The sequence below is a fragment of the Leptosomus discolor genome, chromosome 1 (assembly GCF_034619465.1).
Source record: "Leptosomus discolor isolate bLepDis1 chromosome 1, bLepDis1.hap2, whole genome shotgun sequence".
In the NCBI taxonomy this organism is placed as follows: Eukaryota; Metazoa; Chordata; class Aves; order Leptosomiformes; family Leptosomidae; genus Leptosomus; species Leptosomus discolor.
The window spans coordinates 23,679,491-23,698,876 of record NC_141391.1 but is presented as its reverse complement, the minus strand read 5'-3'; the positions used below and the strand labels follow the sequence as shown (position 1 = coordinate 23,698,876).

The 19,386-nt window shown below is 43.4% G+C and overlaps 1 protein-coding gene across 2 annotated transcripts in view; it reads right to left on the bottom strand.

The window, feature by feature from the left end:
• MTUS2 (microtubule associated scaffold protein 2) overlaps window positions 1–19,386 on the bottom strand; it is a 193,678-nt gene that overhangs the window by 30,861 nt on the left and 143,431 nt on the right. For both annotated transcript variants that reach the window (XM_086481852.1, XM_086481853.1), the window contains one exon: window positions 578–644. In XM_086481852.1, the coding sequence (XP_086337978.1) occupies window positions 578–644 (67 nt within the window). The remainder of the gene's footprint in view (window positions 1–577; window positions 645–19,386) is intronic.

Here is a 19,386-nt window from a genome sequence, read left to right as displayed (position 1 = left end):
TCTCAAGAGTTGCAATGTCTTTACACCCTCCCCGTCTCTCCGGTCTAGATCAGAAACCAAACAGGAAAAGCAGTGCATGCAGATACACAAGGAAAACACAGACCAAACAGAACATGGGGCTTTTGCTGTCTTTCAGCCAGGAAGAGACCTTAGAGATATCAATAAGCAAGTTCTGAGGTTGGTGTCCTTCAGTTTGCAGCTGAACTGCAAAACATGCAAATGTACATAAGTGATTCATTCCCAGTCACCGTGCACCACAACGGTCCCAAGTTCCCATTTCTCATCACGCTGTGCTTTCTCCTTGGCAGTGGTGGTACACAGTTTGAGAACAGAAGCTATGGATTCATGAAGAACAATTTGCCTAGTAAAGATGACGCACAACTACCTCCAGCATGTGTGGTGATGGACCTACCTCCACAACAGAGGTAAAATCACAGTTCCCTGCAAAGCCACAAGACCCTTTGCCACTGGGCTTCAGAAGACACTTCGTGACATGTAAGCAGGTTCCCCAAGATCAGGTCACAGGGAATAACTGCTTTTGTGTAAACTTTGTTGTTACTTTGCTTGTACTACTTACCTACTTCATTCCTGATCTTTGCAAGCTCCACTCCTAACTCCTTTATTTTCACAAGGGCGTTTTCATTCTGTTTAAGGAAAAAGAGAGAGAAATATGTGTAGTCCCCAGGTTTATCCAGATAAGCACTTTCACATGTTCATTTAGTAAAGCAGATTTGATTGATTTCTCAGATTTTTTTTTTATTTTTTTTGCAGGGGGCGGGTGGAGCAGGAGGGGTTATAATGAACTCATTCAGTTTTTAAATAGAGTTTAGGAGACATGATTCACTGGCTACAAATACCTTGTATCTCTGTGAATACATGCACACACACTCACGTGCACAGGATGGCACTGAATACTCTATTTACTCTTACGTGTTTAAAACAACATCTGTATTTTTCTGTCATTTTGTGTTCAATCTGTGTACCATTTATGGCTGGACTGCACGTACAAGATGGTTTTATTAATTCTTTAAAATACTTTCATCTATATGTGCCTGCATTTAATCACCTCTAAGCATAGTAATATGCTCACAAAATTTGCAGAGCAGATTACTATACTTACACCATTCTAGGTACCATGGGCATACCCATACAGACACCGCTGATGGCCTGATGCTCATGCCTATTTCCACATTTATTTCTGGTATTTTATTGTCTGTGAAGAACAAGAACTCCTTTCCTTTGGCATGTCTCAGAAGAAATCTAAATACTTAAGGAATTAAAAAGCATGAGCTGGCCAAGGGAAAATTAAAACATTTAGATTAACAATGCTAAGGTGTTACCACTAAAATGCAAGGACTTTGACAGCAGATACCTCATGAGCATTGAGCAAACTGACAAAGAAAAGCCTCAGGAAAATCTATTGGAGTTTGGTTTAGTACAATAAATCCCAGCATAATGGTTCAAGCATAAGGGCTTGGAATGTATCCTGAATCACATTAGGAAGAAGACAAAGGAACGTATTCTGCTGGGAAGATCAGTAATGATTAGGAAAACTCGATCAGGCTACTATAAATATGTCTCAGGTTAGAAAAGGCCAAGAATCTTTAGAGGACACTACAGAAAAATCATATTCAAAAGAAAAGACAACGTAGTAACAAATGGAATTAAAAGGAGTCCTAGAAAGTAAATCTTTCAGTAATAAGCAAGCAAGGCTAATAAAAACCTAAGGCACAGAAAGGATTAGTCTGGCAGCAGGATACATAGCAGATAGGATAGCAAATTAGTTCTGTCTTACCAAAATGAAAGTGGGGGGAAAAAAAAATTCAGAGCTTAATGTTCCTGTTTATTTTTCCTGTATCTTTTTCTCTGTTAAGAGGAATAACACAACAGCTTTATTTTTGGTAATACCAGGAAATTGGAATCTGGAATTTAAATTAATCCTTTACACACTGCCTTTTTGGGATAATTTCTACCAGATCCAAGGGACACACTTTCCGGAAAGTTTTGCTGTAAATAGAGTGATTAACTGAGCTGATTCGAGAGCCTTCGGTGCCTGAAGACATCCAGGTGATGTGGATATCTTTCTTACTCAGTTATGGGAAGAAGCCAGTCACGTAAGGTTGGTCTCTTCCAAACAGCCAGCTCCATACACTGCTGAGTAATGCACAGGGGTTGTGTGCCAGGACTGCGGAGTCCCCAGTCCAGACCAACTGCATTAGGCTCAGAATAAAACGGAGTGTGTTGGCGTTTGTTTCTTTGTTTGTCTGTAATTAGTAAAAAAGCTACAAAAAAATGAAAAGGTCCAGACAAATATAGCCTGGTATGCTAAAAAAGCATAGCCCTTCACACAGATTCCCAAACCAGCAGTCTTTCAGAGATAAGGTTTCCCCTTTTGGAGAATACCACTGCATCTGCCCATGCTGTCCGTTTAACTCGCTGGAGTAATTTTAAGAAGTGTTCTTGACAGATTGCCAGGACTGGCACCCTTGAAGGCATGTGCACCGGGTTATACTGGATACGGGACTTGCAGATGGGAAGCACCCACTCAAATTGCCAGCTCCCAGTATTTGAAACAAAAGCCAGTTAAAGCAAGGGAGCTCTGTACAAATCATTGCCAGCACCTACAGATAAGCAGAACTCAGTGGGATAGTTACTGTTCTACTTACATGAAGAAAATGAAAAGCAAGTGAAAAAATTACATCCCAGGGAAAAAAAAATTGTTGAAATTTTGATTCCCCGATAAGAAATATTACAGACTCTTTTTGTTATGTTATGTTTTATCTCAGATAAGGTTTGTCCTACCCTTGAGGACACTTGGTGGTGAGACCCTCTCCACAAGCATGGAGAATATGCATGGTGCCAGCTTGAAAATGCTACCCCATAATGCAAGCTCCAGCATGGACACCACCCCGCCAGGACAGCAGATCTCCTGGCTGCCTCCCACAACGCTGGGGCCATGGTTTCCAGAGCAGCCTCTGGGGCTAGCTTGAGCAGCTGGTGTCAGCACAGCTCAGGTGCCTTTGCTGTCGCTTGCCTGTCCTGCCAATACCTCTTACATTGTATTTTACTTTGGTTATAGCTTCCTGGCTGCTCTTCGGGACATCATATTTATGTTTCCTGGGAGGTCAGATGTGCAAGGGTTTCCCCCAGTGCCAAGGTCTCAAGCAGCCCCTCTTTCTCAGAGGGTTCTTTTAGGGAGCGACAGCACATACGTCCTTCCTCTTCTGCAAGAAAGACAAGGTGTAGTTTTGGCTAATCATCGTACCAGCCTCATGGTCTCCTGGATGCACAGTGAGCTTACAAATCCCTGACATTTTCTGTTACTGTAACATGCTTTCTCAGTGTAACTTGATAGGTTTGGACTGCACGTGTTCCTGCAACCGATGTAAACACAACACTAATACAAACCGAAAAAGCCCCTCCTTGTTATCGTCAATGTGGCTCTGCAGATAACCAGCACTTCAGTGTCAGTGCAGCCAGAGAACCAGGAATGCCAGCACTTAGGAAACCAAGCATTACAGTAGAGCAAAACTAGATCTGACACGAGAATGTAAAGCTATCGGGTCCAATGCTGAGATTCATATAGATTCAACGTCAAAACATCAAGGTAATTAGAAAATTCACAAGCACACGAGGAAAAACCTGCCAAAACAAATGTGTAAGAAATGAAATTAATGGGATATCCCATTGAATTAATCAATCTTCATTAATATTTATCTCAACAAAGCATTTGAAAGAGAAGACACGGTAAGCAGGAATCTTTGCTATCCTTCCAAGAGTTTTGTGTCTAACAGGCTCGGCATTATCAGGTGCTTTGTAGGTGTCCTCTACTAGGCCACCGGCTGGAGTCGAGACGTTGAGGGTGAGTGACTAAGGGCCAAATCCAGCTTAGGTTTAGAAAGGCTCAGTGACTGTACTAGTGACACAGGCGTTCCCAGTGGGTGAAAAGGTCAGAGGCACTGTAAGGAGCTTGTGCAAATATCCAGCACTTCAGGGTGGCAGTTAAATGGTTAGGGAGAAAAAAAATTTGGATTACGTGGAAAAAAAAACAGTGAGTTTTGTACAAATTAAAACGTTGCAGCTAGTTTTCATGTACTCCTAATGAACAATGGATTAATTATTGCTTGGAAAAACAATGAGAAAGGTCTTCCATTGGCTGCATCCTAAGAAATGATTCTGATACTGAAATAATTTTCATAAGATAAAATTACACTAATGATGGAAATGAAGGAAACCTTCTTCCTCATACCTGTATTCCACAGCACAGTGGTTAAGTCTTGTGCCTGGACTATGTCCCATCTCCTCAGACAGGAAGAAAAATAGACTAGAACAGGCAGAATGATAGGTTTGCTCTGTGCAAACTACTGCTCTGCTGAATAGAAGACATAGTAGCAACTCTTTTTCCTATCGTCATCTGTATAACATACAGATCTCCTAATATTTCTCCCATGAAAGTTTCAACGTCGGACTACATTTCAGCAACTGAAACAGACACTGAAAATGGCACTTATGTATTCTCCATTCAACTCAAAACTCCCTGAGGATAGACTGAGGTATGACTTATATTGGTGCAACATCCAAGCAGCTCCAGAAAAACTGGCAAGTAGTCAGGCAGGTAGGCAGAGAGGTAGGAAGGAAGGAGGAGTTTGTCCAATTAAATAACAGTGGCCAAAACTTAGTGCTGCAGTTCAGAAAAAATCTGCAGGATTTAGATACAACTGCATGTAAGGACCCGGAAAAATAACTTGGTAAAATATGCCATGATACAGGCCTGAGGATGGGGAAGATGCTGGTGGTGTCCAAACAGATTAAGAACAGAAGCAGTGATAAAGGCTTGGGGGGAGAGGCTGGATGGGGCTCTGAGCAACCTGATCTAGTTGAATGCCCCTGCTCATTGCAGGGGAGGCTGGACTAGATGACATTTAAAGGTCCCTTCCAACCCAAACTATTCTATGATTCCATGAAAGGTTCTGCTTTAGTTGCACAGAGCTTCAGCTGACAGCTAGACATCCTTGAGGAGACACTGTCAGGGAGACAGGTCAAGATTTTACTTTGGATCACAAATAATTGCGGGATGGGGAGACAGCTGAGGTTTGCCTTAGAGTATCTCTCCCCTGAGAATTGCAAACTACCTGAGAGATACTAATTCATTAGAAAAGCTAATTAGTTAAACCTCCAGGTACTTTTTAACAACAGGTAAGTAATATTAGACCCACTGCGCAAATGGGTCAGATCAGGCAAGGAACATCAGAAAATCGCCCAGACCCATGTAGGAAGTCAGCTGCAGCTAGGAAGTAAACATGGGAGCCTGACATTACCTCCCCAAATTTATATGTATCTCCTCCCTGCCAACCTACATGTTTGCTTGTATTCTGAAGTCCAGATATACGTACAGTATCTCCATGAGCACTTCCCAGTTCTCTACAATACCTCCTAAATATGTGCACTGCACACAGATGCTCAACTACACTTCAGAATAGCTTTTCTGTATCCAATGCTTTCAAAATATTAAAAAAAAAAAAAAAAAAGACTGACCTAACCTGCAAATGGTGCTTAGTCACTGTTGTGCTTTATTCAGAGTTCCCTGGGGCAAGGCTTTATATTATCATTGGAAAGAGAAGCATATATATTTGGAATTCTCTTGTACCAATAAATATTTCAGACAGTACTTGTAGAAGCAATAACTGAATCCCACTGCAGCTGATGTTCAAAATGATCTACAATCTTCCATCAAAAAAGAGGTGTTTTAACACTGCTGTTTCCATTACGCTGGTTATCAGGTAACCCTCCCTCACAACACTCTAGGTTAAAGTTTACAAGCACCTAGACAGCCCCCAGTGACTGTACTTTAACAACTTTTGCATTAAGCCACAGATTTTTTTCTTAACCTGGTTAGCAGCATATCCGAGGCTATATTTGAACATATTATTAGCCAAATGGGAGACACTATCAGCTTTTCATTAGACAGGGTGTATGAATATTTTTAAAAGCCAAACTCTAACAAAATACACTGCACAAGCTTGTGTTTCTGCCAAGATATTTTCTATCAAGCAAATTAAATGCGTATGTTCATTCTCTCCCTCTTCTGCACACACTCAAAATCCAGACAATTTCCAGAAGAATGGTGTGAAAAGCCATGTGTTAGAAAAGTCCCACAACTTCTCTCGCACATGCTATTCTCCTGCTACCTGTAGCTATGTACTTACCTCTGCATCGACATGTGTTACACGACCCATTTTGGTGCCTGGGCATTTGCTTGATTTAGATTCACCCTGACATAAGAAAACACGTAATTTTGCCTTGCTTCACTTCTAGTTTGGAGGATCAATCCTCTGCCAGAAAGGAGGATCATTAGAGGGGTAAAACCTTGAGACAGCTAGAGGTTGAATAATCTCTCTTCAAACTTTAAAACTCTGTGCAAGTTTCCTTTATAACTTGTACTCCACACGGTTATTAAAGATGTATGAAAAGCATAGCAAGAAATCAAGCCGGCCGTTAGTACAGGAGATGCTAGCTGTCCCTCCTTGTTTCACGAAAACCCAACCCTTGCATTTGGACTGCAGGATGAAATTATGTAAGGCACTGCAGTGCATGTGGAAGCGACAGTTAGACTTGTCCCTGGCGAACGAGAGCTCAGCGCCCTGTGAATAAGACGAGCACCGCTCCCCTCTCCGCCACCCCGGGACGCGCACGCACCACCGGCGCCAGCTAGAAGCAGCAGCACAGGCTCAAGCACGGTAACGGCCACCTTCCTGTCCCTTTCCCTAAAGGATAAAAGAAAGGCAAAAGTACCGTCTTGTCCTCGCACCGAGCGCGGGAAAAATACTTGGAGCAGCATTTGCCCATCCTGGCAGGACCGCCACCCGCCGGACTGCCACCCGCCGGACCGCCACCCGCCGAACTGCCACCAGACTCGCCCGGAGCCGGCGGGTGAGCCCGGGCGATGTCACTACCAAAGGATGTCGCGCCCCCGCACGCCGAGGCCGGGCAGGGCTGGGCGCCGTCCCGGCTTGGGCTACCTGGTGCCCGCCGGGGCGCCGGGGGATGCCCCCCGGGATGCCCCCCGGCAGCGGGGGAAGGAGCGGGGCTGGCCGGCGGCTGCCTGCGGCTTGAGGCGCAGCAGCAGAGCGGTCGCCGGCTTCGCCCCCCGCCGAGGGCTGCCCGCTCCCCTCCCTGCCTGCGCGGCGATGCTCGCCAGCTTGCTCCGGCCTCTCCCAAAAAAAAAAAAAAAAAAAAAAAAAAAAAAAAAAAAAAAAAGAGGATCCGATCGCTCCCGCTGGCAAAGGCTTGCCCGGAGCAGGGCACGTCCAGCAGCGCCATCGCAGGAACGTGTCGGGGCGAGGGACGGCAGGGAGAGGGTTGAAACTTGGCAGCGAGAGCGCTGAAATCCGGGAGGGAGCCTGGGCTCTCCGCGGGAGGCGGCCCCGGCCGGTTCCCACCTTGGTGCCCCATTCACAGCCACGGCCCGCTGGTCGTCCCCGTCCTCCGCAACCCCTTGGATGGTGCCTTTAACCCCAGCGTCCCCCGGCTCGCTGCCGGCGCGGCTGCTCGCCCGCACCCGCCCCGAGTTCACCCCAGGGCGTGCCATGGGGCGGCGCGGCTGCCGTGCCCCTGGACGGCGGCTCTGGGGCCCTCCCCGGCGGCCCTGCGGGGTCTGCGGCTGGGCATAGCTGCTCCGCGGCGCTGCGCGGCTCTGCGCGGCGCTGCGCGGCGCTGCCGGCGCATCCCCGGGGCGAGCGCAGCGCTGCGCGGCCCCGGCGCCTGCCGGCGGGACGGGACGGGACAGGACGGGGGGACGGCGACCCGCTCCCAGCCGGCTGCTCTCCCCCAGTGAGGGGTGTCCCCCAGCCTCCCGAGTCGCTCTCGTCTCTCGACAAGGGCTTTTCCTGAAGTCGTTTATTGAAATCCCGAGGAGGACCACTGCCCTCTGGACCCCGGCCACTGCTTGCGGCTGCAGAAGCACAGACCTCTGCACTGTACCTACAGACCTCTGTAATCCTCAAGGCTTGGGGTATTTTTCTGGACGTGTATATATGTATATACACCACACAACCTAACCCTAACCTGCATGTATACATATATGTGATGTATAGGTCCTGTCTGTATGTGTGTGCTCACTGGGAATGCATTTTCTTTGCTGGACCCGGGGCATGGAGCTGCAGCAGCCTCACCTCTCTTGGGCTGCTGCCACTGGCGGAACGTATTTTCCTCTAACGACTTACGTTAAAGATAATGCTGGAAAAAGGGAACACTTCAATGACTTACACCAAAGGTGGTATTTGTGCTGCAAATGCCTACACTGTTGACACCTGAAAAGCATTATTTTCCTGAAAGCCAAACCACTACCAAACATACAGAAAAGCTACATTGCCCTTAATGCTGAACAGCTCTGCCTTCTGGTAGGAAAGATGTAATGCTCACATCTGTGCCTCTCTGGATAGGCATTTTTGTCTAATTGTATTTTATACTGTGACTGGTGATGCACAAAGTGATTTGGAAAATAGTAGGAAGCAAAACTTTGTGTTAAATCACATTTAAATGCTCAGGAAACTTCCCGGTTTGTGTTGGCTTCTTATTCTCTGCTCTTCCTCAGCCCTGCCGGGACTTTAAACAAAGTTTCAGAGTATCACAGACAAGTGATTTAAAACAAACCAAACCACCAAAACCCAAAACAAACCAAATTAATAATCTCATTCAACATGCATATGTTTTAACATGTGTGTTCAAGATCCAGCTTTTCTTTACAGCACGTGAAAATTAATACAGTTGGCCACTGAACAGCTACAGAGTGGAGGTAAAAAGACACTTCTGTGTATGGTTAAACAATTTCATCCTCACCATAGGAACTTCCTTTTTGCCACACAACCTGAAGTTGTGATTTGGATCTTTTACAGCCTAAATCCTGACTGGAAACATTCTAACTGCCACAGAAAAATAAAATAAAATATAACAACAACAACAATAATAATGATAATCATCATCATCATCCCACTTGTAGACAAATCATCACAGCCATTTCTCTGAGCTGGCCATTAGAACTACAGTATTTAGGTGAACATGTCTGACTGTCAGGCAAGGAAAATGAAAACCTGTCATTACTCCTTTTGCTATGCTTTTAACGTGAGCACCCACCTTATTCAGTCACTCGCTAATAATTGTAGATTTGTTGTTTGCGTGTGGTGATAAATCTAGGCTAGAGACTATCTAGCAAGGTCTATGCACCACTTCAGTACCACTAAGCACTAAATTGGAAGATACGATATTTAAGAGGAACTTAAGTTAAGCAGAAGCCATGTGTTGTCCTTCTGGAAAGGGTGAATTGGGCCCCCAGAAGCTGGTTATACTTGGGATGTAGCAGTTACAAGGGATAAGGACATGATGGGGTAGCTGGCTGGGCTCTTTGGGCAGCTTAGGTCTTTTTGGAGAAAGTGAGCCCAAACTCATTCAGTTTACATTAAGCCTCATCCTGCAGGTCAAGGTGTATAGTATTAAGGTGAGAAAAGACTCAAGATAAGAAAGCAAAAGGAAAACGGAAATAATTTAAAAGCAGTTCCTCAGTCAAACACACAAAAAAGGAGGATGAAGAAAGGAGAATCCAGGAGGGGTCTCTGTGGTGGGAGCATGCTCCAGGTTAGAGGTAGGTTATTATGTGGAGAACTTCAAACACACACTTGAAGGCATCCATGCCTGTGGGATTAAGGGTATAGAAATGGAAATGAGCGTAACTGAGACAGGAGCAAAAAGCTTAGCAAAGCAGGCGCGTCATGGGAGAGGACAACTCCTATACCCAAATTCTATGAGAACTGGCACTTTAAACAGCAGATTCAGACCAAGCTTTTAAATTATCAACTCTTTTTTTTTTTTTTAATTTATTTTAAAATGCTAGAGTGAACTGCCTGATTTCAGTGATATGTAGCACTTGGATCAAATACTGAAAGGAGTAATACATTAAAAAAAAGAAAAGTATCAAGCACAACAAAGCACCAAAGGCAGACAGATCCATGCCAGTGGAGACCGCTGCATTTGTACACCAAAAGAGCTGATATTTTTAGATGAGGGTAATATGTAACTCCCACCTATTGGGGATCAAGTGACTTCAGACATGGTGCCAATCACATTACTCATTAGGCTGAGACAGATGGGGAGTCACTGAAGAAGTGATAAGCAGGGAGGAGACATTTGGGGGAAGATGGCAAGGAGTTGCAGTAAATGGAACTACTGGGCTGAGTGGAGATAATTAGTGGAGCTGTTCAAGGATCAGTCCTTGGGGCAAATTACGTTCACTTACGACCCTGGTCAAAAGTTAGGGAAATGCTAATGAGATGCTGGGATGATGCACTGTCCATCGAGGGGAGAGTGCAAAACACCATGCTTGTCAATTTGGATGATATTTAGGGGTATAGTAGTGGTCATGACAGGAAACATAAAATAGTGGGAAGTCCAAGGTCACAATCATAGGGACAAATAACAGGAATTTCAAGTAGAAGATGGAGACTTGTCAGCTGGAAACAATAGCAAAAAAAGAATGTTGCTTATTCAATCATAGGTTGACTAAGAACTACATCTATGGTACAGCTCTGAATAAAGCAAATACAACCTTAGGCTGCAGGAAAAACTAAGAGCGAAGTTTAAATGCTCTGTGGAAAGCCCCAGAGAGATCTCACCTGGAACCTCACACAGTTCTGGTCACCCATGTTTTGGGGATATCAATTCTGACCCAGGGAATACATAGCCTATATATATTCTGGAGGGGTGCCACGTAAGTACACATCTGCTTCTGCCTAAAAAAACAACAGTAAGGTTGAAAAATGATAGCTTTCTTTAAATACATCACAGAGGAGAACACTAGGAGAGGGAGAAGTACTTCAAGGTCAAAAAATGTATTTACGTAAGAATAAAAGGGTGTGAACTTGGACATACCTAAGTCTTTCAGTCACAAGAGGTTCTGAAGCAGTCCTTCGGTAGAAACAGAGGAAAAGATAACGACTTTTAAGGTGAAATTGATCATTTTAGGGAAGAGGTTATAGGGTTTGGTTGTTGACAACAGGAAGGGACTGGATTTGATGACCCAGGATGAACTTCACTAGCTTTATGCTCCTGTCCATGCAATACTTGTCTGTGCATTGTCACCGATACATTGCTACATATCTTGCTGATGGTCCACACGCAAAACGTGAGTGTGCCTATGCCAAAGTGCTTTGCACGGAGCTCTGTCCCAGCAGATCTGATTCATATTGCCCTTCAAGGCAGAAAGGAGAGGTCTATGGATAAGACAGAGACCAACAGGGCCTGGGAAAACCAGTGCTGTTAGTTAAAAAAACACCTTATATGTAAGTTGTACATTTGTTTCCTTATTGGAAACAGAAAATATGGGTAAGTCCCCAAAAGAGACAGTTCCTTGTTATGTATAGGATCAGCAACAGGGATAAGAAGAACAAAGGCTGTTAAAATTAGATTTTAAAACATCAAAACAGTGGCACACAACAAGGAACAGGGTATGTTTTACAAAGTACTGAGTCCTCCAACATTTATTGATTTCAGTGGAAGCACAATGTAGTTAGCACCTCACAGGGTAAAGCTCCTGGGTAATTAAAGCCCAAGGAGGACATCCATATTTTCTTAAATGTCCCAGGGTAGTTGCTTAGTCTATAAACAACCTATTCTAGTGGTAAAGAGGCACCACGGACAGTAATTTTTTTTCTACAGTGTCAGAATCAATGTTTTCCTCCATCACAGGTGTAATACAATTCCTATATAGTGTCCAAGCCATTCCAATATATTACACCTATCTGAACTAAATTGGGAGAGGTACAGTTTAATTAGCCATTTTTTATAATTTACTGAGGTCCCCAAATGGAGCATTCTCTTTAACTCTGTAATGGTCTTCATGTATCAGTGCATAGACTGTTATATAGAGGATAAACAATAAATCACTTAACATACATAAGCAGTTTTGGATTTTTAACCATTAGAATCTGATGTTTCCCTAATTTATGGAGGTTGGCTACCCTTCCTAGGAGAGACATGGTGCTTTCCCTGGATCTTCCAGTGCTGGTCTGCAAAGGTTCGGCAAGTGTGAAGATAGAGATCCATGAAGGAAGACAGGAGAATGAAAAACAGAGACATGTAATATGTGTGTCACTGAGCAGGAGAATCCTTAAGTGAACTGCATATAATTCAGTCTTTATGAAACACTGAAAATGCTTGCTGAGAGGCATAGCATGTGAAGTATGTCAAACAAATATTTAACTTAAGCTGAAGAGAGAACAGTCTGAGGGCAAGAGCAGCAAAGGACAGTATAGGGAACGTCAATGGACACAGGTTTGTTTGCAAGAGGAAAATTCCTGTCAGCTCTGGGAATAAGTTGATAGGACAGAATCAGTGGTTATAGTGGTAAACACAGGAAACTAGCAGAAAGCTGAAGGAGACAGTGGTTAGAAGTGAGGACCAAGAAGACTGAAGACAACACCATAGAGATATGGAGAGAGATAATGGGGAGAGAAGGCTGAGGTGGGGCATACCACAAGTTGAAAATCTGCTTCACCTGGTAAAGAAACCAAAGGATGGGTTCAAAGAAGAGATGAAACAGAGGAGAAAGGAAAAATTTTTCTGAAGATGGCATTTCAGAGAACAAAGGGTTATGCAGTGGAGAAGGGAGACAAGGAACAGGGGACTGCAGGACTGAGGAGACAAGGAGAGACGTGAAGGTCAGATTCAGACGATCTGGTGCATAACCGAGACACTGCAACTTCTGTGTTGTCTCAGCTCTAGAGGGTGATGGACAAGCTAGGCTATCAGCAACTGCCACCTCCTGGCATTCTCTGCAGTCAACAGAGAGAGGCGATTGTGACACCGACATTAAGCACCTCCAGAGGATGATGTGAGGAGAAGACTGGTTTGCATCAGCGAGGGTCAGAGTTTTGTCTAAGGCAGTGCCGAGGAAGGGTAGAACAAAGCTATTCCAGTAATGCATTTTGAACCGGAGGCTCAGAACATGATTGAGTGGCATGCCATGAACTGTCATTCATGACAAAGATGGGAGAGCAAGGCAGGGAGAAGGGGCACCCAGCACTGCTTATGCGATTCCTGCAAGCTATTTCTCTGCACATACTCTTTTTAAACACTGTTAGTTACATTTTGTTTGACAGAACACGCAGGTGGACTTTCTCAGAATTTTGGTATCTACAGGAAAGTATTGCAGACACCTAGGGAGACTGAATTTATTTTTCAACAAGCCAAGCACAGGCCTCAAAGCCTGCAATCCATTGGCAAAGGTATTATCGATATTGCCAATTTTTCAATTCTGCAAGAATTGAAATTTAGAAGCAGTCCCAATTAGTCCTAATTCTCTTTCCAAGTTTTGCTGATTGAAAATACTAGTCACATTGTATCTCTGTGCATGCTTCAAACCAATAAGGATGAGGGCTGCTATTAAAGGAGGTGATTTCATCCTCCCCCCTCCTGGTCACTTGTTTTGCCCCCGTTTCCTTCCTTACAGTCACATAAGTGTTTGGGCAGTGAATCAGTTTGGGGTTAAAACTAAACCAGGGAGAAAGTGGTTAATTTGGGGAGCAGCAACCTCCCTAGTGCAAGGCCACCTTCCCCAGGCCAAATGCATTTGTGGAGTTCTAGTGGCAGCCTCCGCACTCTGCTGCCAGCTGGGAGGAGAGTCCTGTCACAAGCCCCTGAACCCTTAATCTTGTCAGACTAAAAACCACAGTGGCCCAAGGAAATAAGAAGAGCAAATACGTTCACTATTACATTTCAACTTCCTTGCTGGAGGTACATTACAAATTTTCTCTGATGCAGCTCTGTTAGTAACACAGTTCTCCACATTGGTCTTTAGACATAGGGAAGTAATACATTATTTTCCAGGTTGGTTCTGTTATTTTTATTCTTTCCTAACTTAAAAATCAAATAATTCAGAAAATGTAATATAGTGATTTGGGGAATTTCTGAAGACATGGGCAGTCATTCAGGTGTTTCAGCTAGATGATTCAACTAGAGCTGAAGGTCATGCCAGATGCCCTGGAATGGCAATTTCCCCTGGATTTACAGTAAGGTTTCGCATTTTGTGTATTACTCAGTACCATGGGGTTTTAATGATCCTCAGGCAACTTACATGGAAACAAACATTTTTTAATATAGTTTTTCAATTATACAATTACACTATTGTATATCTAGAGGAACAGAATATTTACTCTAGAATTTTACAAATTAACATAGACTACATGCTCGCTGTTTCTCAACTGAGACTAGCCAGCTGACTCCATTTTGAATTCAGTTCTCATATGAAAAGAATGTGAGGATCTAAACAGAGTTCCTTCGGACTTCTGTTATTTCTGTGTAGCCTTACATTTATTTTTATGCCAGTAGCTTGTAAGGCCGTGGATTAAAATGCACCAGAGAACAATACTTTATTACTATGTTTTCTAATTCTTGATGTCTGGAATGGTACAAAGTAAGCATTTGCAACAAATTCCAAATTAACTAGCTTTTGCTGACAAGGAATTCATGTTCCCTCGTATGAAACATCATTTATACACCAAGATCACAAGGAACTAAAACAAATGCATGTTTTCACTGAACTCCTCACCTGCCCTCTACCCAGGAATACATCCCCTGCAGGGCTATTTCTAAATTCCAAACCTCTGAGTAGCTGGAAGCAGATGGCCTTTCTCTTAAATCAACTTTACAAAGAAATATTCCCTTTTTCTCCCAACAAACGGAATCTCCTCTCTTTCACTTCTGAGTTATTCTGGCCCAATGCCCATGATAACTCCAAGTTGCTGTATTTTGAGGCCAAGCAGAGCAAGGGACAAGTGCTGACATCCTGTGACAGCAATGTCAGTGGCAAAAAATTCCAGTGGCTTCACATGGACCAAGGTTTCTCCTACTGGAAAGATACCCAATGCTCTGCCAAGAGAAATTAACACATACTCATATTAATGGGAATCCAAGCTATCAGTTGTGGCTTGGGATGTCTTTATACAAGGAATACCTAAGTCAGATGACTTTTAGAACTCATTTTAAAAATGTACCATTCATACTAGTTTCTCTGTCTTCAGCATCTGTGTAGTTAGAGCTGGCTTTAAGAAGAAATCATAATAAACAGTTCTCAAATCATTACATTAAAAACTCTACCACCTTCTGAAATTATTTCTGTAGTGTGTGAGAAGTGATTGTAGGAAGCAGCATTTGAATCAGATCTCAAGGGTGAGAGCAAAGCCAGGGAATTCCAGGCGACTGCAGATGAAATCTTTTGGAGTTAATTTCTGAAACCAGAGAGCTCAGACCTGAAGGAGAGGTAAGTGAGAGACAGGCTGTGTTTTGGGTATATGATTCAGAAGCATAGCTGCAGGCTTTCGGATGACTGTGAGCACACAGAATGAATATCAAGTGAATATACTTTCCACTTGAAAGGATAGCAAAAATAAATGTCAAAGTCATTGGAACACAATTGGACACATGTGGATATGTCTTCGAGTCACGGCCCATCTAATTCCAGATCCTGCATCTAGCAGTGATTATTGCCATAAACTTCAGAAGCAGGTGCAAGGAGCTCTGCATTAGAGACTGTGATGAAATGCTGTTCTGCATGGAGATCTCATCTTAATATCTATCTGAAAAAAATCTTCTGACCTTAAAATAGGTGTCTCCTCTCTTACACCTATTGCATCACCAAATGTTGTAAGTTCAGATATTCTTGTTGCTGACAGATCTTTGTGGAATTTAAGGACAAAGGGACAAATCAGTCAAATACCATGATTTTTGTATCACAGAACATTATATTTTATGCAGTTACTGTTCTGTAACTGTATTTGATGTATTTGAAACCATTCCCTCCACAAAGGCAGCCGGCAGTGAACTGCAGACATGAAGATGTGGAGCTGCTTCCTCTTCTCACAATGCTTTGTTCTAATAACTGATCATCTCTACTGCTAAAAGCCTATGCTTCCTTCACGTATTGAAGGTGCAAAGCTTCTGCTTTCAGCCAGTGGTTTCTGCTAAACCTTCCCTTGCTGGAGGAAAGAACCTTCTGGTACACAACAGTAGCTTCTTATGGTGATTCTTCTGCTCTGGGCTCAAGCCACTCCATCCATTTTTCCAGAGAAAATCAATTTTGCTCTGCAGTCTCTCACAGCAAAGGATTTTTCCAGCTCTCACAGTTGCCTATTGCTTTCCTCTGTTTCCTCCCCACTTTTTCATTGTTTCCTGAAGAAGTGTGGGCACCAATGCTAAATGCCATATTTCAGTATCAGTCTCCCCAGTGCTGAATGTGCAGGTGTTATCACCCTCCTACTGGTTACATCTCTGCTTACTCACCCAAAGATCTTGACAGTTTTTCATAACACATGTTTACAGTAGGAGCTCACATTGATTTGCTCTGACACCAGAAACTCTAATTACTTCTGGAGTTACTCCTTACCAGCTGACGCCCAGACCACAGTTCTGTAGGCATGGCCTGTATTTTGCATTTATATTTATTTATTAAAATCTAGTTGCATTACAACATATTTCATTGGGATGGGCCCAGCCTACTTCTTGATCTGAATTACTCCATACTATTGCCAGATCCAAATACCCTCTCTGAGCCAGGCTCTCCATGGGGTTAATATCATCCAGTTATGGGATGGTGGGGGTGAAGGGATGAAGTCTTGGGCTTTGCTTTTCATAGAGGCAAGTCAGGATTGTACTAAAAGACAGCTCCAGGCAGAGCTGGTTTCAGTCTGGCTTTGCTGCATCCATTGCTCATCAAAAATGAATCAGTGGGAATGTGAGCTTGTTGGTTTTATATGCTCAAAAGTGTAGGCAGCTCGCAGTCCACAAATCAAATACGTGGCTACCTAGCTGCTAAAATCTGTAACCATAATCCACATGGAATGCAATAGCAATATGAAATTACACCTGCAAAACTGAAGATCAAATCAGAACTCCACTAATAAAGTGCTCCTTTTCTTTCAGCTTGTCTATATAAGAGGTTTTTGCAGATGTGGCACACAGTCTTGAAAGTCTTGAAAGGTGGGAATTGTAGTCATAGCCTATCTGTATTTACAAGCCTTGTTTTGCACTGGAACAACGTCACATCTGCCTGGAATTTTCACTGGGGAAGTTCCACTATATTGCTGCAAAATCCCTCCTGTGCATCAGCTCAGAATGCATCTGTTGATGGATCTACACAAGAAGACTTACAATATTTACACTCTCACCCCCTGGGACTGCAGCAGTAATTTTGGAGAGACAGAGAGTTATAACAGCAGAACCTTCTAGCTTAGGAATATACAGTGGTGAGGGAACACAGTAAATAATCTTCTGAAGTCTTTCTGCCAGTGACATTTAAAAATGTGTTTGGGGCAGAGGAGAGAAGAGAGAACATTTTTTTAAGGTTCCTAAAACTCAGTAACTTCCAGTACTTAATTTTTACTAAAGATAGGTACAATGCTGTTCTACATGCAACAGAAGATATTCCAAGACTATGGGAAAGAAGTTCAAACACTATAATCGTATGCATGGCACCTACACAAATATATGGTGTATATTTAATCATTCCATGCTTATTTTTAAATGAATCTGTGTAACATATTTAGACATTGCTTTGAGTATGTTATGCATCTTTGCAACACATTTGCTTTTAAAAATGCCAGCTAGCAAAAGGTGAAAGCAAAAAACTCAGGCCAGATATCTGGAAGCTTGTGCCAAATCTAGTGGTAATCTCTACTTCTTTACAGCCAGAGCAGAAACAAACCCTAAAACCTTTTTTCTTCCGCAACATGGCCCCCACCAGAAATGCAGAGAGCTGCGGACAATATAGTCATGGGTGAGTGTTTTAAAACACTTAAATCACTGTCAAAGGTACTAGTAAAAGTGATTTTAATGTGAATTTGTAAAAGTGCAACTTAGCAAAGTTCGATGGCAAGGCTCACTCTATTATTTACTACATGGAGGAAACATATAAATTACCATGCCAATTTGTCAGGGAATGAGTGATTATGGACTCTACACAACTTTGAGATAGCAGCAATTTACGATTTATAGCACTATTATGGTAAATCACAAGATTAGGCTACATGATTTTTAACAATACTTAATAATCAGCCAATTATTAGAGTGATTTAATAAAATTTACCATAACCAACATAGCAACTTGGTCAAAGATTCCAGAATGGCAAGATTCACATGAGATATATGATAGAGTTTCCTAAATCAGATTGTACACACAAATACAGACACACAAAGACAGATACAGAGAGTAAATCATACACACAAATGCACATATCCATACAAATATAGAATTTAAATTGTACACAGACACACGCACACACACACACACACAGAGATACAGAGGTTAACCTATGGCCAAGATTCTTCTTCTACCACATTTGGAGTAAGTTATAGTGAATTACTTTTCTCCAGCACTTGCCAGTGGATGATTGTTGGTATCTCTGGAAAATCCACCCAGAGAGGCGTCCCAGCTCTGGGGGTGGACAGCAGGCCACAGCCTGCTGCGATCCTGGGGAGCTCAAAGAGGGCTCCCTTCAGCTGTCATATTTATGGGATAAAGTGGTTGGCTCGTAGTCAGATCACATGCGATGGAAAGGTAGGCATGAGGCTCCTTGTAACCACAACTTTTTTTGTTCCTTGATAAATGAGTTTGGGAAAGCCACCTGTTATCCATGTGTTGACATTTATTGTGTCGCTCCGCTCCACTGAGGGTGTTCAGAACATATTGAAAGTAGAGAGGTTCTTGGCCTGGCTATGGCTCAGGCCTTTACCTCCTCCGGAGCCTGCACCAAGCCACCGCCGGTCCGGTCAAGGGGTTGAGCACACCCATCACACTTGGTTAGGATATCTCTTAGGTTCACTGTTTATAGGACTGCAAGATCATTGACTTTGGTCATTGTTGCTTTCTGCATTTGGCCATGATTTTGTCAGGATTTTGTATCTCCTTCCAGAGTGGGCTACGATCCAGGGAGCAGGAGTTTCCCAGGCAACAGGAGTTTCAGGGCAGAATAACTGTGCAGGCACTTACACCTACCAAGTGTCTCTTTCCCTAGCCTGCAAGTTACCTGTGGGTTGTCATTGCCGCAGCAAGCTCAGAGTGCCTCTCCGGGGGGCTGGGGGGCTTTGCCTCCTGCCTGAAGTCCTGCCTTGGTGCTTATCTCCTGCCTGGAGTTAAACGCAAGGCAACTTAAAGCAGGCAGCTTGATACAACACAAGCTTTTTCAGGAAGCTCCAAAAGCCGTGTCCAGAAACACAGACATCTTCAGCTGCTGCAGGATTCACTACTTACTTACCAGACTTGTGGTCAGACCAATCCCAAGAGCTAAGGCTTGGCTTGAGGGAGGTGACTATGCCGGGTACAGCAAGAATGTCCCATGTGCCAGG